This window comes from Physeter macrocephalus, chromosome 3 (genome assembly GCF_002837175.3).
Source record: "Physeter macrocephalus isolate SW-GA chromosome 3, ASM283717v5, whole genome shotgun sequence".
In the NCBI taxonomy this organism is placed as follows: Eukaryota; Metazoa; Chordata; class Mammalia; order Artiodactyla; family Physeteridae; genus Physeter; species Physeter macrocephalus.
The window spans coordinates 13,762,520-13,787,767 of NC_041216.1; the positions used below are offsets into that span (position 1 = coordinate 13,762,520).

At 44.1% G+C, this 25,248-nt stretch overlaps 1 protein-coding gene across 2 annotated transcripts in view; it reads right to left on the reverse strand.

The window, feature by feature from the left end:
* SMPDL3B (sphingomyelin phosphodiesterase acid like 3B) overlaps positions 1-11,952 on the reverse strand; it is a 29,213-nt gene extending 17,261 nt beyond the window's left edge. Inside the window, exon 1 of one of the 2 annotated variants that reach the window (XM_024125699.1) lies at positions 11,703-11,952. In XM_024125699.1, the coding sequence (XP_023981467.1) occupies positions 11,703-11,790 (88 nt within the window). In that variant the 5' untranslated portion in view covers positions 11,791-11,952. The remainder of the gene's footprint in view (positions 1-11,702) is intronic. The other variant, XM_028484617.2, reaches the window with a different exon arrangement.
* Between the last annotated feature and the right edge of the window lie 13,296 nt (positions 11,953-25,248).

Below are 25,248 nucleotides of genomic sequence, written 5' to 3' on the forward strand. Positions count from 1 at the left end.
GCCTAGAGCCCGTGCTCCGCAGCAAGAGAAGCCACCGCAATGAGAGGCCTGTGCACTGCAACAAAGAGTAGCCCCCTCTCGCTGCAATTAAAAAGAAAGCCCGCGTGCAAGCCATAAATAAATAAATAAATAAATTTAAAAGAAAAAGAAAAAGAATGGCAGAGAGAGCCAGAGATCCAGGCAGAGGCTCCACCTCAGGCTCCAGTGTCCTCATTGTGGAGTCTGATCACAGACCCCTCCTCTGCTGCTTTGCCCAACACCCCCCACCCCCTCTCCTCACAGGGCCTCTTTCCTGGCTCCTCTGCCACCTTCCCCAGTCCTCCCCAGGTCATCGCATGGCTGCTTTCTCCTCTTCATTCAGGCCTCAGCTCGAAGGTCACCTCCTCAGAGAAGCCTCCCCTGACTACCTTTGCTGAAGTTCCACTTCCTCCCACCCCTCTGGTCACTAGCTATGTGACTCCCCCAGTTTTATTTTCTTCAGAGCACTCTCACATATGAACTTATCTTGTTGGCTTGCTTGTCAGCCATCTTCCCCTTCTTCAGTGTCAGTCCCACGAGGGCACAAAGCCTGTCTTGTTCATCCCTGTGTCCTCAGCACCCAGAACAGTGCCTGGGATATGGAAGATGCCCATATAGTTGATGAATGAGCAAGGCTGTGGGAGGATGACTGGACTGGTAAGCACTCAGAGAATGTTAGCCAGGTGCCCTTCACATGCTCATCTCATTTCATCCTTGCAACCATTCTGTGAGGTGGGATTCTTATGCCCATTTCACAGATGAGGAAACTGAGGCTTGAACCCAACCTCTCTGACTGCAAAGCTGAGACACAATGTTGACTCAGAGCCCCCAGAAGGCTTTTATAATACATCTATGTTACCCGTAAAAGATGGGAGCCACAGGCTTCTATGGAGTTGGTCACAGAATGTGAGGAATTAAGCTCTAATTATCATGTCATGGAGAAGAGGAAGGGCACCTTCTGGAGAGGGAGGCAGGTTATTGGGTTTCTAATCCAGGCTCTCTGGGCAAGCCAGCTGGACTGAGGGTGTTTGATGTCTGCCCTGCTTGTCTGTGAGCATCAAATAAGACAGTGAACAAGAAAGATCTAGTCCAGAAGACTCTCAACACACCACTGTCCCTGGCAATTACCTCCGGGGGCCAGGAGTGAGACTGGGAGGCTGTGGGGAGTTGGGCACTTTAACACTTTATCCTTTGGACCAGAGCTTCTCAAACATTACCACGCAGTTGCCTCACCTGGGGAATCTCATGAAAATTAAGATGCTTTCTATATTCATACTGCTTGGATATTTTACAGTAAGAAAGTATTCATATAATCTTTGCGTTTTAAGAAAAGGTATACCAATCTTAGCTGTCATTGTTATTCATTAATTATTGAGACTATGAATAAATTTAGCATCAAATCCAGTGAGAAGTTGAGGGCACAGACCTGGGTTGGAATTCCAGCTCCAGTGCCCACTAGCTGGGTGAACTTACTCTGTGCCTGTTTCCTCATCTGTAAAGTGGGGACAACAGCGCCCCCCAGCTTTTATGGTTATTGTGAGGTTTAAAACGAGAGAATATGAGAATATGCATAAGCACTCAGCAAAGCAAAGCAGCAGTTACTTTGAATTTGGTCCCCGGGGTGTCCTGAAAGTCCCCTTTCACCATGGAAGGGAGATGGGACCAGAGGAGTGGCTGTGTCCTTCCCCTGCCTGCCCCAGCGTCCCCTCAGCTGCTGTCCTCTGCAGGAAAGTGCAGGTCTGGGGCCAGGACATTTGAAACAGAACAATGTGAAAACAGATCCTGTCCCCTCCTGGCTGGTCCTCCTTGAGTGGAGGACCGGTGGCACAGCACACCCTCCAGTTTTAATTCTGAGAGCTCAGCTCTGCTCCCTGTACCTGGTCAGGCAAAAGTCTCCTGGCCCTCCTCCTTCTTCACCAAAGGGGTCATCAGGCCCACCTTGTACACTGGGGACAACAGATACAGGGCCCAAGGCCTAATACTTTTGTAAGGCTCATGGAAATGTCTGAGACCTGAAAAAGAGTGCATTGCTTCCGAAGTTCAGAAAAAAACAAAAAAAAACTATGCTATCGAAACCAACAATCCATTTCAAATGCAATATTAAAAATGTCATTAAAAATCATATATATATATAATCATAGATAATGAGAGATACTTTTACAATGATTCATGATGGGGTGGAGGAGACTTGCAAAAGTCATTCCTAAAGTCTAATAAGGTCTTTTTTAAAAAAATTTATTTATTTAATTTATTTATTTTTGACTGCGTTGGGTCTTCGTTGCTGCACACAGGCCTCCTCTAGTTGCGGTGAGTAGGGGCTACTCTTCGTTGCAGTGTGCAGGTTTCTCATTACAGTGGCTTCTCTTGTTGCAGAGAATGGGCTCTAGGCTCGCGGGCTCAGTAGTTGTGACTTGCAGGCTCTAGAGTGCAGGCTCAGTCGTTATGGCACATGGGCTTAGTTGCTCCGAGGCATGTGGGATCTTCCTGGACCAGGGCTCGAACCTGTGTCCCCTGCGTTGGCAGGAGAATTCTTAACCACTGCGCCACCAGGGAAGCCCTAGAGTCTAATAAGGTCTTAAAGTGTCCGAAAGGTGAGTTTGCTTATGGTTGGAGACAAGAAAAGGAAGGCATTTATTTAGCACCTACTGAATGCCAGATGCTGTGCCAAGCCCTCTGCCTATGTAGCTTCACAACAAAATTAGAAATACATTCTATTATTATACCCATTTTACAGATGAGGAAACTGAGCTGGTTAGTGGCAGACCTACGATTCATATTGTATCTAAACAGAAATGATCACGGTGCACTTTGCCACAAGCTAGCTGTGTGACCTTGGATATTAAAAAAAAAAATCCCTTAAACTTTTACAGCACGTTGCAGTGTAAGTGCATGATCTCACCTATCATTTAATCTCTCCTCTGCTGTTATCCTTATTTTATAGATAGTGAAATAGAGGCTCAAGGTCACATAGATATTAAAAGGTAGGATCTAGGCTTTCTGGCTTAAGGCAATGGATTGTTTTTGAAACGGCATGCATGAAATTTGGACTCAGGGAAATCTTGTTTTGAATCCTGGCTCCTCCACAGGTGATGGCAACTTGAACAAGAGATTTCCTCAGTTGAGCCTCAGTTTCCTCATCTGTAAAATGGGGATAACAATGCTAGTAGCAAAGGGGTGGATGTCCGGATGAAAGGAGTAATCTCATATGGAGCACGTGACTGTAGAGTGGACAAGCCAGCCTGAGTGCTTAATCCCTGGGATACTCTGCCCCTTGGGCCTCAGTTTTTCTTCTCCTCTGGAGCCTCTGTTTCCTCAAGTGTAAGATTCGAGTATTGCACAAAGGTTAGCTGAAGGCCCTGCCATTGATTCCATGACTTTTGTCTGTTATGTGTATAACCCACCATAAAGTGATGTTGGTCTTCAGTTCATTCCTTTGGTTTTTCTGTTTGTTTGATTTTCGGTTTTGTTTTTTACAATAGGTCCTTGTTGGTTATCTATTTTAAATACAGCAATGTGTCCATGTCAATCCCAAACTCCCAATCTATCCCTCCCCCGCCACGGTTCCCCTCTGGTTACCCCCTGGTAACCACAAGTTCATTCTGAGTCTGTTTTGCTTTGTAAATAAGTTCATTTGTATGTTGTTGTTTTTTTTAGATTCAGATCAGTCCTTCGTTTTTGACACTAAGAGATTACCCCAAACACTTCAGTAATAAATCCTCCTCTGTAAACCACTGCCCTCCAAAACACAGAGGGTTCACTTGTTAAAACCAACATTTCCTGACCCCTTGTGTTATCTGCATGGATTGCCCTCTCCTCACAGCGGCTCCACGAGGCAGGCTCATCATTCTTGGGGGAAATGTTTTCCTACCATGCGGGCCCATACTGAAAGGACTTGTGGGTTTCTCTGCAGTTAGAGGCTGAGGGATAAATGCAGTGTTGTCTCAGGCTTGTGTGGCAGCAGACAAGGCCAGCAAGCTGGTGCCCCACCCAAGCTCCTGACTAAAGATGGTGGAGGGAGAATCCCCACCATTGGTTTTTTTTAAAATTTATTTATTTTTGGCTGCATTGGGTCTTCGTTGCTGTGCACGGGCTTTCTCCAGTTGTGGAGAGCGGGGGCTACTCTTCATTGCGGTGTGCAGGCTTCTCATTGTCGTGGCTTCTCTTGTTGTAGAGCACGGGCTCTAGGCACATGGGCTCAGTAGTTGTGGCTCACGAGCTCAGTAGTTGTGACTCGTGGGCTCTAGAGCACAGGCTCAGTAGTTGTGGCACACGGGCTTAGTTGCTCCGCAGCATGTGGGATCTTCCCCGACCAGGGCTCAAACCCGTGTCCCCTGCATTGGCAGGCGGATTCTTAACCACTGTGCCACCAGGGAAGCCCATAGAATCCCCACGGTTTTATGTAAAGCAGGGATGACTGCTATCTGATTTGGTGTCTCAAAGGTCTGCACTTCAGGAAGAGACTCGGATTCTGAAAAATCTTACAGGTGCTGTGGAATTCTTTTTAAATTTAATTCCATTTTTAGATTATAGACGTATACATTTCAGAAAGTTTGGAGAAAAGAGAAAAAAAAATATTACCTATAAAACCCACCATCCCAAGAGGACCCATCAAAGGGCACGATGGATAAAGTGGCTGAGTACAGACTTGGTCTTGCCACTTCCCAGCTGTGGGATCTTGGGCGGGTGTTGTGTCCCCTCTGAGTCTCATTTTCCTCATCTGCAAAATGGATATAATGGTAATAGTGCCTACTTTACAGGGACTATAAAAATCAAAGGAGTTGGGTTTTTTTGTTTTTTTTTTTTTGCGGTACGCAGGCCTCTCACTGTTATGGCCTCTCACTGTTGTGGCCTCTCCCGTTGCGGAGCACAGGCTCCAGACGTGCAGGCTCAGCGGCCATGGCTCACGGGCCCAGCCGCTCCACGGCATGTGGGATCTTCCCCGACCGGGGCACGAACCCATGTCCCCTGCATCAGCAGGCGGACTCTCAACCACTGTGCCACCAAGGAAGCCCCAAAGGAGTTTTTTTCATTTCATTTTTCAAATAGATTTTAAAAGGACAACATATGTCAAGCACCAAGCACAAGCATGGCATATCATAAGTGCTCAGAAAATAAATGTTAGCACTTCTTGGCTATTTTCCTTACTGTTGTTTGTGTGATTTTATTTATTTTTTTAAAATTATTTATTTATTTATTTATTTGGTTGCACTGGGTCTTAGTTGTGGCAGGAGGGCTCCTTAGTTGCGGCTCACTGGCTCCTTAGTTGCAGCATGTGGGCTCCTTACTTGTGGCATGTGAACTCTTAGTTGCGGCATGTGGGATCTAGTTCCCTGACCAGGGATCGAAACTGGGCCCCCTGAATTGGGAGTGCGGAGCCTTATCTACTATGCCACCAGGGAAGTCCCTCTTTGTGTGTTTTTATATAACATTATTTTATAAACAGATTGAAGATGTACAGCCGGGGTTCATGTCCAGACTCAGACACTTAACTAGATGTGTGACCTTGAGTGAGTTATTTATCTTCTCTAAGGCTCAGTTTCCTTGCTGATAATCCCTACTTCACAAGGCTGTTGTGAGGATATCATGTAAAAATTTTAGCAGTGCCTGCCACATAGTAAGTGCTTAATAAATGTTACTTAATATTTTCAATTTATGGTATTATCTTGAAACTTTTTTGTCTGGTGGTTTTACCATAATCTATTCAGCTATTCTATTGCTGTTATCATTTTCCATTATTATAAACAACACTGCAATAAACATCTTAGTGCCTTTGGTGGCAGGGGAGATTCTTTTTAACCACTAAGACCCTGGGCTTGGGAAGGGGGTGTCTGCTGGCATTTGGATTTCTAAGAAAACATATTTAAAAGTGAAACAGTGAGGGGGTGGAGATACTTTCAATCATTCCTAAGTCTCCAGTCAGACTGGCAGGGCCCTGAGTCCCCCAGAGGGGAACAGGGTCTCTGTGTCCAAGTAGATGGAGGATGGCCACTCTTGACCTTCTCCCAAGCAGTCACCCTCCCAGGGAATGACACATCCTCTCAGGGCATGTCCCAAATCAAACCGCCCTCTCCTCCTCCCACATCTCAGCAAATGACAACCTCGTCCTTCCAGCTGCTGATACAAAAACCTTGGAGTTGCCTCTGAGTCCTCCCTCTCTCACACCCTCCATCTGTCAGCAAGTCTCTTTTTTTAAAAATTTTATTTATTTTTGGCTGCGTTGTTTCTTCGTTGCTGCACACAGGCTTTCTCTAGTTGTGGCGAGTGGGGGCTACTCTTTGTTGCGGTGCCCGGGCTTCTCATGTTGCAGAGCACAGGCTCAAGGCACGTGGGCTTCAGTAGTTGTGGCACATGGGCTCAGTAGTTGTGGCTCGCAGGCGCTAGAGCACAGGCTCAGTAGTTGTGGCTCACAGGCTTAGTTGTTCCACGGCATGTGGGATCTTCCCAGACCGGGGCTCGAACCCTTGTCCCCGGCATTGGCAGGCAGATTCTTAACCACTGCGTCACCAGGGAAGTCCTGTCAGCAAGTCTCGTTCTGAGTCAGACAATCTCCCAGCAGCCCTCCTCTCCCTGGATGATGGCAGTAGCCTCGTCACTGGTTTTGCTCCTTCTCCTTTACCAGGATGAGCAGCCATCCCAGTTTGCCCAGGACTGAGGGACTGCCAAGGACGCCCAACTTTAAGTGCTAAAACCAGGAAAGTCTCAGGCAAACTGAGATCACTTGCTCACCCCACTTTTACCCCATCACAGGCACTTCTCCGTACAACAGCCCAAGGGTCCTTTTAAACTCACACAAGTCAGATCACACCACAGCTCTGTCCCAAACCCTCTAAGGTTGTCGCATTTCACTCTGAGTTCTTAAAATTGTCTACAGGTTTATACATGAGCTGCCACCAGCCGCCCCCCACACCCCTGTAACCCCTGACATCCCTCCCCACACCCTTCCCGTCCTCTCTGCTCCAGCCAGCTGGCCTCAGGCTCTTCCTCACGCACGTCGCCTGTGTGTCCCGCTCAGGGCCTGTGCACTTTCCGTCCTATCCTGCTGGAATGTTCTTCTCCTGGATGTCCACATGGCTCTCTCCTTTGCTGCCTTAAATCTCTGGTCAAATGTCACTTTATTCGACAGCTCTTCTCTGGCTATCCCTTAATTATCTCCCCCCGCCATCCTCTCCACTCCTTTATTCTGCTTTATTATTCTCCATAACACTTGTTATTTCCTGGAATACGTATTTCTTTGTTCATGTGTCTTTCAGAGGTTTCTCCGGAGGTGAAGGAATGCTTCACCAGGTCTGGGACTTTTGTTTATTTCTGCCGCGTCCCTGGTTCCTAGAATAGTGCATGACATATTTTTTGGTTTAAAATAATTCTTTTATTGCCCAGGACATTCTTTTTGTGTGTCTTGATTTTTTGTTGTTGTTTGTTTGCTTGTTTGTTTTTGTTTTCTTTTTTAATAACTATAAATTCAAGCTTAGGAAACCTTGTCTTTGTCTTGAAAAACAATAAAAAATTTTTTTAATTTATTATTTATTTATTGGCTGCGGCAGGTCTTAGTTGAGGCATGCGGGATCTTTGGTTGCGGCGCGCAGGCTTCTCTCTAGTTGTGGCGTGCAGGTTTTTCTTTCTCTAGTTGTGGCACGCAGGCTCCAGGGCACATGGGCTCTGTAGTTAGCAGCACACGGGCTTCTGTAGTTGCGGCGCAGGAGCTCAGTAGTTGTGGCGCATGGGTTTATTTCCACCGGAGCATGTGGGATCTTAGTTCCCTGACTGGGGATCAAACCTGCATTCCCTGCATTGGAAGGCGGATTCTTTACCACTGGACCACGAGGGAAGTCCCAAACAGCAAAGTTTTTATATCATTTGCTAACCTGATCTCATTGTTTTTGGGGTTTTTTTAAACATCTTTATTGGCATATAATTGCCTTACAATTTTGTGTTAGTTGCTGCTGTATAACAAAGTGAATCAGCTATATGTATACATATATCCCCATATCTCCTCCCTCTTGCGTATCCCTCCCACCCTCCCTATCCCACCCCTCTAGGTGGTCACAAAGCACAGAACTGATCTCCTGTCCTATGCGACTGCTTCCCACTAGCTATCTATTTTACACTTGGTAGTGTATATATGTCCACGCCACTCTATCACTTCGTCCCAGCTTACCCTTCCCCCTCCCCGTGTCCACAAGTCCATTCTCTACATCTGCGTCTTTATTCCTGTCCTGTCCCTAGGTTCTTCAGAACCATTTTTTTTTTAGATTCCATATATATGTGTTAGCATATGGTATTTGTTTTTCTCCTTCTGACTTACTTCACTCTGCATGATAGTCTCTAGGTCCATCCACCTCACCACAAATAACTCGATTTTGTTTCATTTTATGGCTGAGTAATATTCCATTGTATATATGTGCCACATCTTCTTTATCCATTCATCTGTCGATGTATACTTAGGTTGCTTCCATGTCCTGGCTATTGTAAACAGAGCTGCAAGGAACATTGTGGTACATGCCTGTTTTTGAATTATGGTTTTCTCAGGGTATATACCCAGTAGTGGGATTGCTGGGTAGTATGGTAGTTCTATTTTTAGTTTTTTAAGGAACCTCCATACTGTTCTCCATAGTGGCTGTTTTAATTTACATTCCCACCAACAGTGCAAGAGGGCTCCCTTTTCTCCACACCCTCTTCAGCATTTATTGTTTGTAGATTTTTTTTGATGATGCTCATTCTGACAGTGTGAGGTGATACGTCATTGTGGTTTTGACTTGCATTTCTCTAATGGTTAGTGATGTTCAGCATCCTTTCATGTGTTTGTTGGCAACCTGTATATCTTCTTTGGAGAAATGTCTATTTAGGTCTCCTACCCATTTTTGGATTGGGTTGTTTGTTCTTTGAATATTGAGCTGCATGAGCTGCTTGTATATTTTGGAGATTAATCCTTAGTCAGTTCCTTCGTTAGCAAATATTTTCTCCCATTCTGAGGGATGTCTTTTTGGCTTGTTTATGGTTTCCTTTGCTGTGCAAAGGCTTTGAAGTTTCATTAGGTCCCATTTGTTTATTTTGGTCTTTATTTACATTTCTCAAGGAGGTGGGTCAAAAAGGATCATGCTGTGATTTATGTCATAGAGTGTTCTGCCTATGTTTTCCTCTAAGAGTTTTACAGAGTCTGGCCTTACATTTAGGTCTTTAATCCATTTTGAGTTTATTTTTGTGTATGGTGTTAGGGAGTGTTCTAATTTCACTTTTACATGAAGCAGTCCAGTTTTCCCAGCACCACTTATTGAAGAGGTTGTCTTTTCTCCATTGTATGTTCTTGCCTCCTTTGTCAAAGATAAGGTGACCATATGTGTGTGGGTTTATCTCTGGGCTTTCTATCCTGTTCCATTGATCTATATTTCTGTTTTTGTGCCAGTACCATACTGTCTTGATCACTGTAGCTTTGTAGTATGGTCTAAAGTCAGGAAGTCTGATTCTTCCAGCCCCATTTTTCTTTCTCAAGATTGCTTTGGCTATTTGGGATCTTTTGTGTTTCCATACAAATTGTGAATTTTTTTGTTTGATAGGGATTGCACTGAATCTGTAGATTGCTTTGGGGAATATAGTCATTTTCACAATGTTGATTCTTCCAATCCAAGAACATGGTATATCTCCCCACCTGTGTGTATCATCTTTAATTTCTTTCATCAGTATCTTATAGTTTTCTGCATACAGGTCTTTTGTCTCCTTGAGTGAGTTTATTCCTAGGTATTTTATTCTTTTTGTTGCAATGGTAAATGGGAATGTTTCCTTAATTTCTCTTTCAGATTTTTCATCATTAGTGTATAGGAATGCAAGAGATTTCTGTGCATTAATTTTGTATCCTGCTACTTTACCAAATTCATTGATTAGCTCTAATAGTTTTCTTGTAACATCTTTAGGATTCTCTATGTATAGTATCATGTCATCTGCAAACAGTGACAGTTTTACTTCTTCTTTTCCGATTTGGATTCCTTTTATTTCTTTTTCTTCTCTGATTGCTGTGGCTAAAACTTCCAAACTATGTTGAATAATAGTGGTGAGAGTGGGCAACCTTGTCTTGTTCCTGATTTTAGAGGAAGTGGTTTCGGTTTTTCACCATTGAGAAGGATGTTCGATGTGTGTTTGTCATATATGGCCTTTATTATGTTGAGGTAAGTTCCTTCTCTACTACTTTCTGGAGGGTTTTTATCATAAATAGGTGTTGAATTTTGTCAAAAGCTTTTTCTGCATCTATTGAGATGATCATATGGTTTTTTTCCTTCAGTTTGTTAATATGGTTTATCACATTGATTGATTTGCGTATATTGAAGAATCCTTGCATCCCTGGGATAAATCCCACTTGATCATGGTGTATGATCCTTTTAATGTGCTGTTGGATTCTGTTTGCTAGTATTTTGTTGAGGATTTTTGCATCTATGTTCATCAGTGATAGTGGCCTGTAGTTTTCTTTCTTTGTGACGTCTTTGTCTGGTTTTGGTATCAGGGTGATGGTGGCCTCATAGAATGAGTTTGGGAGTGTTCCTCCCTCTGCTATCTTTTGGAAGAGTTTGAGAAGGATAGGTGTTAGCTCTTCTCTAAATGTTTGATAGAATTCGCCTGTGAAGCCATCTGGTCCTGGGCTTTTGTTTGTTGGAAGATTTTTAATCACAGTTTCAATTTCAGTGCTTGTGATTGGTCTGTTCATATTTTCTATTTCTTCCTGGTTCAGTCTCGGCAGCTTGTGCATTTCTAAGAATTTGTCCATTTCTGATTGGCATATAGTTGCTTGTGGTAATCTCTCATGATCCTTTGTATTTCTGCAGTGTCAGTTGTTACCTCTGCTTTTTCATTTCTAATTCTATTGATTTGAGTCTTCTCCCTTTTTTTCTTGATGAGTCTGGCTAACTGATTTCGTTTTCAGAGACTGATAGGAGTTATCTTGCAAGGGTAAAGTTTATACCATGAATGATGTAGGTCAAAGTCTGGTGGTACTAAGACCTACATTGTTGACAAAATTATAATCTGCTGGTGGCATTTGTGGAAAAGAAGCCCTTGCAAATTTCTAAACAACAGTAAACTCTTAGGAAATTCTAAAGTGTTTTACAGGTCAAAAAGGGAATGAGGGGACTTCCCTGGTGGTGCAGTGGTTAAGACTCTGCACTCCCAATACAGGGGGCCTGGGGTTTGACCGCTGGTCAGAGAACTAGATCCCACATGCATGCTGCAACCAAGAGTTCACATGCCACAACTAAGGAGCCCGCCTGCCGCAACTAAGACCCAGCATAAATAAATAAATAAATAAATAACATCTTTTTAAAAAAGGAAATGAGGTTAGTAAAATGCCTCAACAGAGTTTGAATAAAATACTAGATTTGAGAGCTACTCAACCAATATTTTTTGAATGAATTCTTGAATCTTCCTGCTACCTTCTACCTCTACCAGCTGGCTGGCTCTTATGTACCCACACCTCTGAACAATGTCAATGTCCCTCCTGTGGCCAGCTGTCACCCCCACTTAAAATCTCAGGCTCAAACAGCACCTCCACCACCCACTAACTCTCTCACCCAGCCTCCCCAGCCTAGCTCCCTGCCTTGCTAGTTTTATCAGCATTTTCAGCTTTCTGTGAGCAGCTTCCAGCAGCCCTAGACCCTGAGTTCATAGTACCAAACAGAGAGCTCACAGGCATTCTCAGTGCCTACCTTGTCCAGCCCTGGTGACTCCCCAGTGGGCCAGGAAAATCAGCAGCTCGGGCAGCCTCATCCTGGGGGCTCGCCTCATGGGAGCCATCGGGTTCTCCCGGAGCAAGTGTTCGAGCCACAGGCTTCCCAACTAGGTGTTGGTGGCCACGCACCAGAGCAGAATTCCTGTCCTGTCACTGAGTGTTCCCAGACACTGGAGGCGTTTGGCTCCTCTGGCTTTTCTTCCTTTGCCTGGCAGGGTGTGAGCAGGGTTTGCCCAAGGAGCTGTACGTGCCAGGACTTTGGACTCTCAAGTAGGAAGCAGCACCAGTCCTGCCAGTTCCTCAAAGAATGTTGGTACAGCCAGCGACTGGATTTTCCAAGAAACTCACTCAACCCCAGTCAATGACAGGCAAATAACTACTTTTGAAGCTTTCATGTTGCCCCACCCCAGCAAAACAAACATACCGTATAAAATGTCAGGCTTTCGCCATCAAAGGAACATAACTGCTTGTTGGAGATCGAGATGCTTGACCACAAACGAACTAAGACTAAGAGTCATCTGCTCATTTACTGGAAACCATGTCCCATGGAGATAGAGGGGACCCAAGGCCACCCTGCCCTCAAGAGGGAGAAGTAAGCCACTGGACTGCCGTTCAGTGTGTTAGGTGGCTTGACAAGCCCAGAGAAGGGATCTAACCCTCTGAGGAAAGTGAGAGGGCTTTCTGGGAGGAGGTGACACAGGCTTCATCTCTTCTTTCATTATGGAAATTGACAAACATAAATAAAAGTAGAGAGAATAGTGTAAGGAATCCCCAGTACCCATCCTCCAGCAACAGCAGTTATGAACTCACGGCCAATCTTACTTCTACTGTACCCCCACCCCAACCCCGATGGATTTTTTTTTTCTTTTTCTTTTTCTTTTTTCTTTTTTTTTTTTTTTTTTTGTGCGGTACGCGGGCCTCTCACTGTTGTGGCCTCTCCCGTTGCGGAGCACAGGCTCCGGACGCGCAGGCTCAGCGGCCATGGCTCACGGGCCCAGCCGCTCCTCCCGGACCGGGGCATGAACCCGTGTGCCCTGCATCGGCAGGCGGACTCTCAAGCGCTGCGCCACCAGGGAAGCCCCCGATGGATTAGTTTAAAGTCAAGTCCAGAGATCATATCATTTTGCCCAGAAACAGTTTAGTATATATCTCTAAAAGATAGGATTCTCTTTTTCTAACCCAATGATAATGCCATAGCAGATCTAAAAAAATAATAATGTTGCCAACCTGGGATCCCTGGATTCTTGAATCAACAGAAATTCATAAGAGACCAGATGAGAAATTCAGGCAAGGCTTTACTGGGGCTCGTGCTGCAGCATGAGGGAGGAAAACAAGAAACAGGTGCCCCTGCTTGAGCTCCAAGGAGGAGGGCTGGCTCTTTAAATGGGATGAGGGTAGGGGCGGATCAGTGGGTCGGGCTGGAGGGCTGGCTTAGGTGGTCTGCCCATCCCTTGGTGGTGCTGTGTGTGGGGATCATGCGCAGGACCCTGCTTTTGCCTCCAGCACCTCAGAAGTGGCAGTTGGTTTGTGGCCTTTTTGTATCTTATTGTTCATAATTGCCCCAACTGCTCATGTTTGCAGTTATTTTTAGCCCCTTATATGTTCTTTGTCTTCTGTTGCTCAAGGAGACATTTGCCCAGGTGCAAGTGAAAGCACTCCCATAGAGGGTCCCAGGTCCCAGCCTAGCTCAATAGTAATTCCTTACTACCACCAGGTAGATACTTGGTCAATGTTTAAACTTCCCTGATTGTCTCATAGTACTTTTTTTTACAAGTGGTTCGTTCAAATCAGGATCCAAACCAGGTCCACACATTGCATGCAGTTGATGTGTCTCTTAAGTCTCTCTTTAATGTTAGGCCTCTCTCCCTCCCCTCTTTTGCTTGTTCTTTGTCAGTGGAACCAGGTCATTTGTCCTATGAAATTTCCCACATTCTGGAGTATTTGGCTGATTGTTTCTTCATGGTATCATTTAAGTTATCCTTCTGTCCCCCATATTTCCTACAAACTGGTAGTTAGATCCAGAGGTTTGATGACATTTAGATTTGATTTTCTTTGGCAAGATGACGTCTCATGTGGTCTTGTGTCCTTCCTGCTGCATTGCATCGCAAGGCACATAATTGTATGCTTGTCCCACCAGCTTAATCTTAACATACAGGCATACCTCGGAGATATCGCGGGTTCAGTTTCAGACCACCACGATAAAGCGAATATCAAATAAAGCAAGTCACGGACTTCCCTGGTGGCGCAGTGGTTCAGGATCCACCTGCCAATGCAGGGGACACGGGTTCGAGCCCTGGTCTGGGAAGATCCCACATGCCGTGGAGCAACTAAGACCGTGCGCCACAACTACTGAGCCTGCGCTCTAGAGCTCGTGAGCCACAACTACTGAAGCCCATGTGCCTAGAGCCCGTGCTCTGCAACAAGAGAAGCCGCCGCAATGAGAAGCCCGCGCACCGCACCGAAGAGTAGTCCCTGCTCACCGCAACTAGAGAAAGCCCACGCGCAGCAACGAAGACCCAATGAAGCCAAAAAATAAATAAGTAAATAAATAAATTTATTAAAAAAAAATAAACCAAGTCACATGAATTTTTTGGTTTCCCAGTGCATGTAAAAGTTATGTTTACACTATATTGTAGTCTATTAAGTGTTCAATAGCATTATGTTTAAAAATGTACATGCCTTAATTTAAAAATATTTTATTGCTAAAAAATGCTAACCATTCGGGGCTTCCCTGGTGGCGCAGTGGTTGAGAGTCCGCCTGCCGATGCAGGGGACGCGGGTTCGTGCCCCGGTCCGGGAAGATCCCACGTGCCGCGGAGCGGCTGGGCCCGTGAGCCATGGCCGCTGAGCCTGCGCGTCCGGAGCCTGTGCTCCGCAACGGGAGAGGCCCACAACAGTGAGAGGCCCGCGTACCGCAAAAAAAAAAAAAAAAAAAAAAAAAAATGCTAACCATCATTAGAGCCTTCAGTGAGTCGTAATCTCTTTGCTGGAGGAGGATCTTGCCTCCATGTTGATGGCTGCTGACTGATCAGGGTGGTGGATGCTGAAGGCTGGAGTGGCTGTGGACATTTCTTTTTATTTATTTATTTATTGTTGGCTGTGTTGGGTCTTCGTTGCTGCATGCAGGCTTTCTCTAGTTGCAGCGAGTGGGGACTACTCTTCATTGCCCCTCGAGGACTTATTGCGGTGGCCTCTTTTGTTGCAGAGCACGGGCTCTAGGCGCGCGGGCTTCAGTAGCTGTGGCATGTGGGCTCAGTAGTTGTGGCACACGGGCTTAGTTGCTCCGCGGCATGTGGGATCTTCCTGGACCAGGGCTCGAACCCGTGTCCCCTGCATTGGCAGGCGGATTCTTAACCCCTGCGCCACCAGGGAAGTCCCTTTGGCAATTTCTTAAAATAAGACAACAATAAACTTCGTCTCATCAAATGACTCCTCCTTTCACCTGAATACCTAGAGGCCATTGTAGGGTTATTAATTGGCCCAATTTCAATATTGTTGTGTCTCAGAGAATAGGGAGGCTAAAGGAGAGGGAAAGAGATGGGGAAACAGCTGGTCAGTGGAGCAGTCAGAACACACACACCATTTATGGATTAAGTTCTCTGATTTACAGGGGCACGTTTCGTGCCACCCCAAAACAATTACAATAGTAACATCATCAAAGATCACTTATTATCACAGATCACTGTAACAAATATAATGATAATGAAAATGTTTGAAATATTGTGAAAATTATCAAAATATGACACAGAGACACGAACTGACAAATGCTGTTGGACAAATGGCACCAATACACTTGCTTGATGCAGGGCTGCCAAACACAAGTTTGTAAAAAACTCATCATCTGCAAAGTGCAATAAAGTGAAGCACAAGAAAATAAAGTCTGCTTGCATTTCTCCAAAGAAGACATACAGATGGCCAAGAGGCACGTGAATAGATGCTCAACATCACTAAGTATTAGAGAAATGCAAATCAAAACTACAGTGAGATATCACCTTACACCAGTCAGAACAGCCATCATCAAAAAGTTTACAAACAATAAATGCTGGAGAGGGTGTGGAGAGGAGGGAACCCTCCTGCACTGTTGGTGAGAATGTAAATTGGTACAACCACTATGGAGAACAGTATGGAGGTTCCTTAAAAAACTAAGAATAGAGCTACCATATGATTCAGCAATCTACTCCTGCGTATATATCTGGAGAAAACAGTGGTTCAAAAGGATACATGTACCCCAATGTTCACTGTAGCACTGTTTACAATAGCCAAGACATGGAAGCAACCTAAAGGTTCATCAACAGAGGAATGGATAAAGATGTGGTACATATATAAAATGGAATATTACTCAGCCATTAAAAAGAATGAAATAATGCCATTTGCAGCAACATGGATGGACCTGGAGATTATCATACAAAGACAAATTATCATGTGATATCACTAATATGCAGAATCTAAAAAAATGATACAGATGAACTTATTTACAAAACAGAAACACACACAGAGTTAGAGAACAAATTTATGGTTACTAGGGGGAAAGGGCATGGGGGGAGATATAGATTGGGAGTTTGGGACTGACATGTACACACTACTATATTTAAAATAGATAACAGACAAGAACCTATGGTATAGCACAGGAAACTCAACTCAGCATTATGTAATAACCTAAATGGGAAAAGAATTTGAAAAAGAATGGATACTTGTATGGGTATAACTGAATCACTTTGCTGTAAAACTGTGACTAACACATCATTGTTAATCAACTATACTCCAATATAAAATAAAAATTTATCAAAACAGGAGGCCTGCCTGTACAAGTAAGAGTTAGCCAGAAGAAGGAGAAAATGAGGAAGAGGGTATTCCAGGAAGAAGAAACAACTCCTGCTAAGAGATGCTGGAACATCCCAGGAAACTGTGTTGGGTGATATTGGGGCTTGGGGTCCTGAACCGGGGCAGCAAGCAGGAGCCAAGCCGTGCTCAGTGGTTTGAGCTGAGAGCTGTGGGGAGCCATGCAAGAGTCTTAACTAGGGGAGAGACACAACCAAATTAGCATCTTAGAAAGATGCACTGGCTCTGTAGAAGATGGTTGTTCTAGGAGACCAGCAGGAGGCCAAGGCAGAGTAGTCCTAGAGAAAAGTGATGAGGTTCTACACGAGGGAGTGAGTAACTCGTAGTAGAGTGGAATTAATAGACTGTAGCAGGGGAATTGTGTTAATTTATGTTCTCCCTGTATCTTTTTTGAAAACCTGATCTAAGCAGGTAGTAAAGATTCCCTCCCTTGGGGGAGGCTGTGGCCAGATAGAAGGTCACAGCTTCTTGAAGACAGCCACCTCCAGATTTTGTCCTCTAGAAAGGGGAAAGGAAGAACCTATAAGAGGAGGGAGACTGGCCCAACCATTGAAGCAGAAGGAAGTTGCTGGGTTCCAAAAGTGTCAAGGTGTCCAGGAGGAAGCCGGTCTTCAGACATGAAGTCTGAGACATTTACCTGGGTTCAATAAATATCCAAACTCTATTAGCTTCTAGGCCCTGGTGACAAAGAGGTGAGCAAAACAAAGCCTCTGCTCTCGTGCTTACATTCAGCAAAAAAGAAGGACATTACACAAACTAATCAACAAGGCTCCCAGCCTGGCAAAGCCCTGGGGTCAGAGTCACAGCAGAACCTCTGGCCCCTCAGAACCGTACAAGTCTAGTCGCTGACTATATCAGCAGGATCCATTGACAGCTAAAGCCTAAAGCTCCAAGAAGACACACAGATGGCTAACAGGCACATGAAAAGATGCTCAACATCACTAATTATTAGAGAAATGCAAATCTAAAGCTCAATGAGGTATCACCTCACACTGGTCAGAACGGCTATCAACAAAAAAAATCTACAAATAGGGACTTCCCTGGTGGCGCAGTGGTTAAGAATCCACCTGCCAATGCAGGGGCACGGGTTCGAGCCCTGGTCTGGGAAGATCCCACATACTGCAGAGCAACTAAGCTTGTGCACCACAACTACTGAGCCTGCGCCCTAGAGCCTGCGAGCCACAACTGCTGAGCCCTCGTGCCACAACTACTGAAGCCCGCGAGCCTAGAGCCCGTGCTCCGCGACAAGAGAAGCCACCGCAATGAGAAGCCCGCGCACCACAAGGAAGAGTAGCCCCTGCTCGCTGTAACTAGAGAAAAGCTTGCATGCAGCAACGAAGACCCTCTGCAGACAAAAATAAATAAATAAAATTTAAAAATAAAAATAAATGCTGGAAAGGATGTGGGGAAAAGGGAACCCTCCTACACTGTTGATAGGAATGTAAATTGGTGCAGCCACTATGGAAAACAGTGTGGAGGCTTCTTAAAAAACTAAACTTAGAACTACAGTATGATCCAGCAATTCCACTCCTGGGTATATATCTGGAAAAAACAAAAACTCTAATTTGAAAAGATACATGCACCCCAATGTTCATAGCAGCACTATTTACAATAGCCAAGACATGGAAGCAACCCAAGTGCCCATGAACAGACGATTGGCTTGAGAACATGTGGTGTATATATGGACTATTACAATGGAATATTAGCCATAAAGAAGAATGAAATATTGCCATTTGCAGCAACATGGAGAGACCTAGAGAATATTATGCTTAGTGAAATAAGTCAGAAAAAGACAAATACTGTATGATATCACTTATATGTGGAATCTAAAAAACAATACAAATGAATCTATATGCAAAACAGAAACAGACTCATAGACAGAGAAAACACACTTATGGTTACCAAAGTGGGGAGGGGGGAGGGAGGGACAAATTAGGAGTATGGGATTAACAGATACAAACTACTATATATAAAATAGATAAGCAACAAGGATTTACTGTTTAGCATAGAGAATTATACCTGATAACTTATAATGGAATATAATCTGCAAAAAATAAAATAAAATCACTATATGGTACTTCTGAAACTAACACAATATTGTAAATCAACTATACTTCAATTTAAAAAAAAAAGACTAAAGTGCCATCTGTGTTCAGGCACTGGGTCACCCCAAGGAGGAGGAGGGCTTCAAAATTACCACCAAGATGAATTTTCTGCCAGTGCAGAGAGAAGAGGGCTCAGGGACCAACTGCTTTTGATTTAACGAAAATAATGCAGTGTGCTTTTCTTAGCTTATGGCCTGATTCATACCTGCTCGACAGTATCTAGGGCACATCGAGGTTAGCTTAGAAGGTAACCCGTGGGACCCGTAGGGAAGGAGGGCGGGCAAGGAGTCTAGGGCAGGCAGCTCCCTGAGGGCTGAGCAGGGAGCTGGCAACGACTAGGTTTGAAATTGGAACAAGGGGGAGACCTCTGAGAGAACCTAGGTGCTCCTTGTAAACCCCTCTGAGGGGTGCTAGAGTCTTACTCAGCTTTTGGCTGGATGCAGTGACTTCTTTTAAATACCACAGTTTTTTGGTCACTGTCACCACCACTAACCCATAAGGTAACTTTTCACGAATAGAAAAAGGTACCCCAGGGATTCCCTGGCCGTCCAGTGGTTAGGACTCGGTGCTTCCACTGCAGGGGGCCTGGGTTTGATCCCTGGTTGGGGAACTGGGATCCCACAAGCTGCGCGGCGTGGCCAGAAAAGAAAGAAAAAGGTACCCCAGCAGGGCTCAGAGTGGAGCCAGGGGGTATTTCAGGCCCCACTCAGCCCTCTGCCAGGAGCTGGTTACCTAAATGATAATGGCTTCTCCCTGGGTTCAGCCTGGCCTGCTGGACCTGGGTTTGCTGGAAAAGGTAAGTGAGGCAGAGAAATCCGAAGGGTTGGGACCATTCCTTCTTAAGTACAAAACAGCCGCTCTTCTTCAAATTACCCCAAAGCACTTATGTGATTCTTGGCAACTGTCATCTCCAGAAAATCCACATCACTCTTAGGAGAAAAACATGTGGTATGAAAGCTGATAAAGGCAAGCATTCTTCACATTTTTGCTGTAGCCTTTCAGTTCTATAACCTCAGTGATGCATATAAAACAAATACCCTGATGGGAATGAGGGGGTCAGCCCTTCAGTGCCCAGGACCTTTGTCCATTCCTGGCCTCCGAGCTCCTGGGAAGCTGTGGTTGGCCTAGGGTCCAAGTCCACGGAGGGCTTAGTCCAAGAAGGTCAAGAACAGTGCCAGGTGCTGGCAATACAATGATGAACAAAACTAATTTATAGTTTTGTGAGAGAAATAGGCTTCAGTAAGATTCATACAGATAAACCTAAAACTATAACTGTGATGGTGCCCAGTTTGGATGCCATTCCAAGGACCTTGAACTTTATCCTATAGGTCATGGGGAACCATTGAAGATTTTGGAGCAGGGAAGTGAAAGGATCATAAAATAATTAATTGAATTTTCCCTTTGCAGCTGCAGTGACTGATCCAAAAGAATGAATATCTAACGATGAAACCTGAGGGGCCTCAAATTATACTATATAATTTGTGTCTTTTCTAAGCTGGGTTTTTTTGTAATGGTTGATCTTTAAAGATCCCAGAGAGAAATTCTGAAGTTGGCCACAACTGACAAACTCACATAGCCAAATATGAACTGAAGAAGCCTGCTTCTGCTCTTGAGTTCCTGATCTAGTTCTCATTCTGACCCAGCTTCAAAACTAGAGTCAGCTCGGGCTTCTCTGGTGGCGCAGTGGTTGAGAGTCCGCCTGCTGATGCAGGGGACACGGGCTCGTGCCCCGGTCCGGGAAGATCGCACATGCCGCGGAGCGGCTAGGCCCGTGAGCTATGGCCGCTGAGCCTGCGCGTCCGGAGCCTGTGCTCCGCAACGGGAGAGGCCACAACAGTGAGAGGCCCGCGTACAGCAAACAAACAAACAAACAAAAGCCTCTTTGATATTAAAAGAATTCTATCAGTATTATCCAATTCATAATGATTATTACTGGTGGAAATAATCAGTACAATATAAAACTGAAAATAGCTACTCCATCCAGTAAAATTGTCTTAGGAAAAAAAAAAAAAAGGAGAATCACATCTTGTGAACATTGAAAACTACCAGAAATCCCCTGAATCAAACTGTACTTGATAGAAATGAGCACCCATGAAACTATAGTGGCAGATGTGAAAAACCAGTAAAATTTGGTATGGATCAAATTTGAATGATGAATTTAACCGTCATTGTAAAGTTTGCCCAGGAAAGAACTGATTCACAATGATTTCTGCAAAACTGAAAACGGAAAAATTAGAAATGGCTAAATCTCACTATACAAAAAATTGAACAGGAAATTAAGTCTAAATGAAAATTCATCAATGTTGAGACCATTCTGATTAAAATATGTGTATTTATAATGTGGAGACAAAATGAACTTGGAGGTTTAAATGGCAGGTCAAAAACTTTGGGAGATAATGCATATGAAGAATTTAGCAGAGATAATGCACGTTTCTAGCCTGTGGCATATACTCAATAAACACCAGGGTGGATTTTAAAAAAATTTTAATTGTGCTCAAATACAAACATAAAATTTACCTTTTTACCATTTTCAAGTACAGTTCTGTGGCATTAGCTACATTCCTGTTGTGCAACCATCACCACTATCTATCGCCCGAACTTTTTTAAAAAAATTTATTTATTTATTTATTTATTTATGGCTGCGTTGGGTCTTCGTTGCTGCGTGTGGGCTTTTTGGCGAGCGGGGGGTACTCTTCCTTGTGGTGCGCATGCTGTTCATTGCGGCGGCTTCTTTTGTTGCGGAGCACGGGCTCTAGGTGCACGGGCTTCAGTAGTTGTGGCTCACAGGTTCTAGAGCGCACGCTCAGTAGTTGTGGTGCACAGGCTTAGTTGCTCTGCAGCATGTGAGATCTTCCCAGACCAGGGCTCGAACCCGTGTCCCCTGCGTTGGCAGGCAGATTCTTAACCACTCTTTGCTACCAGGGAAGTAGGGAAATTTTTAATCTTCCCTAGTGGAAACCATACCCATTAAATGATAACTCCCCATTCTTCCTTTTCTCCAGGCCCTGGTAACCACTATTCTACTTCCTGTCCCTATGAATTTGACTATTCTATGTACCTCATATAATTGGAATCATACAATATTTGTCCTTTGTGACTGGCTTATTTCACTTAGCATAACGTCTTCAAGGTTCATCCATATTTTAGCATGTATCAGAATTTCTTTCCTTTTTTAAAAGCTGAATAATATTCCATTGTATGTCCCATACGTTTTGTTTATTGATTCATCTGTCAATAGATACTTGGTTTGCTTCCACCTTTTGGCTTTTGTGAATAACGCTGCTATGAACATGGGTGTCCAAGTAACTGAGTCCCTGCTTTCAGTTCTTTGGGGTATATACCCAGAAATGGAACTGCTGGATCATATGATGATTCTGTTTTCAATTTTTTGAGGAACTGCCATACCGTATTTCATAGTGGCTGCACTATTTTGCATTCCCACTAACAGTGCACAAAGTTTCCAATTTCTCCATGTCCTCACCAACACTTGTTTTCTATTTTTAAAATAGTAGCCATCCTAATGGATGTGTCACCAGATTGCTTTTAAAGGGTGATTTCTCCTTTTCTCAGTCTTGCTGTGGGTTTCCCTGATAGCAGTCTACCTGGAGAGGGAAACGGAAGACTTCTCAGAAATCCCTTCTATGTGACAGGAAGACTTCAACTTGATAAAGCTAAACCTTGAGAGACGAATTCACTGCCCCTCCCAAAACAAAAGGTAAATACTAATCATTTTAGCGCTAATTGAAAACTGAACCCTCTGCTCAATTTATCAGATCATCAACCTCTTGAAAAGGTTTGCAAAAACATTAGTTTGACGTTTTGCATTGTTATATTTTAAGATAGTCATATTTCATTTTATTTATTTTTAAAAGTATGATCCTCTCGGCTGAATTTATAACTAGTTGAACCGCAAATGAGGCTGACTACTCCAAGTGAACCCACATCTTAAATTGTCCAATTACTCTTAACTGCTAACATTTTATCCTACATATCATAAATATGCTCTTACTCGTAGGACTATGAAAGTTTCAATCACCTTAGGCTTAATATAATAATGTTACCTTTTTTTTTTTTTTTTTTTTCTTTTTTTTTTGTGGTATGCGGGCCTCCCTCTGCTGTGGCCTCTCCCGTTGCAGAGCACAGGCTCCGGACGCGCAGGCTCAGCGGTCATGGCTCACGGGCCCAGCCGCTCCGCGGCATATGGGATCCTCCCAGACCGGGGCGCGAACCCGGTTCCCCTGCATCGGCAGGCAGACGCGCAACCACTGCGCCACCAGGGAAGCCCAATAATGTTATCTTGATATGACTTTTCTTCTTGGCTGTATCTTGTTTATTTCTCAGCAATGATTTGGACACTAATAGAATTTACTTAGGAAAGAAACGGCACACAAGCAACATCTGGCCCACAGATACCTTTTCTTTGGCCTACATAGCATTTTTAATTTTTTGTTTGTTGTTTTTTTTTTTTTTTGGCTGCTTTATTTCTTTGTTGCTGCACACGGGCTTCCTCTAGTTGCAGCAAGCAGGGCTACTCTTCATTGTGGTGCTCGGGCTTCTCATTGCAGTGGTTTCTCTTGTTGTGGAGCACGGGCTCTAGGCGCACGGGCTTCAGTAGCTGTGGCACACGGCCTCAGTAGTTGTGGCGCACGGGCTTAGTTGCTCCACAGCATGTGGGAGCTTCCCAGACCAGGGCTCGAACTCATGTCCCCTGCATTGGCAGGCGGATTTTTAACCACTGCGCCACCAGGGAAGTACCTTTTAATTTTTAAATTTACTTATAAAAAAATTCTGAAATTTTTCCATAAAAATGCAGGCTTCTGGTACCTGCTAAAAAAACTTAGGATGACCTGGCAACACTGACCCCATATTCTTTATGTCAGTTGCTATTTACCATTATGCTTGTGTGGTCGCTTTTCTCACTGTGGAGAAAAAAGTTTTTAAAATTCCCCTCCATTATCCAATCCACTATATTTACGGTTTTCCTGACTGACCCCAGTCAAAAATAAACAAATGGGACCTAATGAAACTTAAAAGCTTTTGCAAAGCAAAGGAAACTACAAACAAGACGAAAAGACAACCCTCAGAATGGGAGAAAGTATTTGCAAACGAATCAATGGACAAAGGATTAATCTCCAAAATATATAAACAGCTCATGCAGCTCAATACTAAAAAAACAAACAACCCAATCCAAAAATGGGCAGAAGACCTAAATAGACATTTCTCCAAAGACATACAGATGGCCAAGAAGCACATGAAAAGCTGCTCAACATCACTAATTATTAGAACCATAATTCAAAAAGACACATGCACCCCAGTGTTCATTGCAGCACTATTTACAATAGCCAGGTCTTGCAAGCTACCTAAATGCCCATAGATAGACGAATGGATAAAGAAGATGTGGTACATATATACAATGGATATTACTCAGCCATAAAAAAGGAACGAAATTGGGTCATGTGTAGAGATGTGGATGGATCTAGAGACCGTCATACAGAGTGAAGTAAGTCAGAAAGTTCGATCCCTGGTCCAGGAAGGTCCCACATGTGGAGCTACTGAGCCCAGGCGCCTAGAGCCCGTGCTCCGCAGCAAGAGAAGCCACCGCAGCGAGAAGCCCGTGAGGGGTGTGAGGGTGGGGGTGGGATGAATTGGGAGATTGGGATTGACGTGTATACACTAATATGTATAAAATGGATAACTAACAAGAACCTGCTGTATAAAAAAATAAATTAAATTAAAAAAACAACTTACAAGGAAAAAGAACATATATATGTGTGTGTATATATATATATATATATATATCTGAATCACTTTGCTGTACACCGGAAACTGACACAATTGTAAATCAACTACACTTCAATTAAAAAAAAAATTCCCCTCTATTATCCAATCCACTACATTTACAGTTTTCCTGCCTGAGTCCAGTTGTCATGTGAGTTTGTGCCCCAGGTCTAGGATGTTCAAGAAGGTATACTAACTACACTGGCTGATAGAATCAGACTTCCTGGGCTTCAATATAGACTCCCACAACTTAGCTTCAGTTTTCTCATCTGTAAAGTGGGGACAACAGCAGTATTTACCTACCTCAAAGGACTCAGTTAATTAATGTAAAATATTTAAGACAGCGCCTGCGGGACTGCCCTGGTGGCACAGTGGTTAAGAATCCGCCTGCCAATTCAGGGAACACGGGTTCGATCCCTGGTCCAGGAAGGTCCCACATGTGGAGCTACTGAGCCCAGGCGCCTAGAGCCCGTGCCCCGCAGCAAGAGAAGCCACCGCAGCGAGAAGCCCGAGCACCAACCACAACGAAGAGTAGCCCCTGCTCGCCGCAACTAGAGAAAGCCCGTGCAGCAGCAACAAAGACCCAACGTAGCCAAAAAAAAAAAACAGTGCCTGCAGTTTTAGCAAAAGGAAATACAATGGCCCAAAAGCCCGGGACCATGTCTATCTTATTTACCATTGAATCCTAGTAGCCAGCACTGAGCTGGGAACAAAAGAGACATCAATAAATATTTTTTAATAAATTAATTGGGGGAGGGAGGAGTAGTCCTAACAATATAGTAGTATTTAGAGCAAAGAACT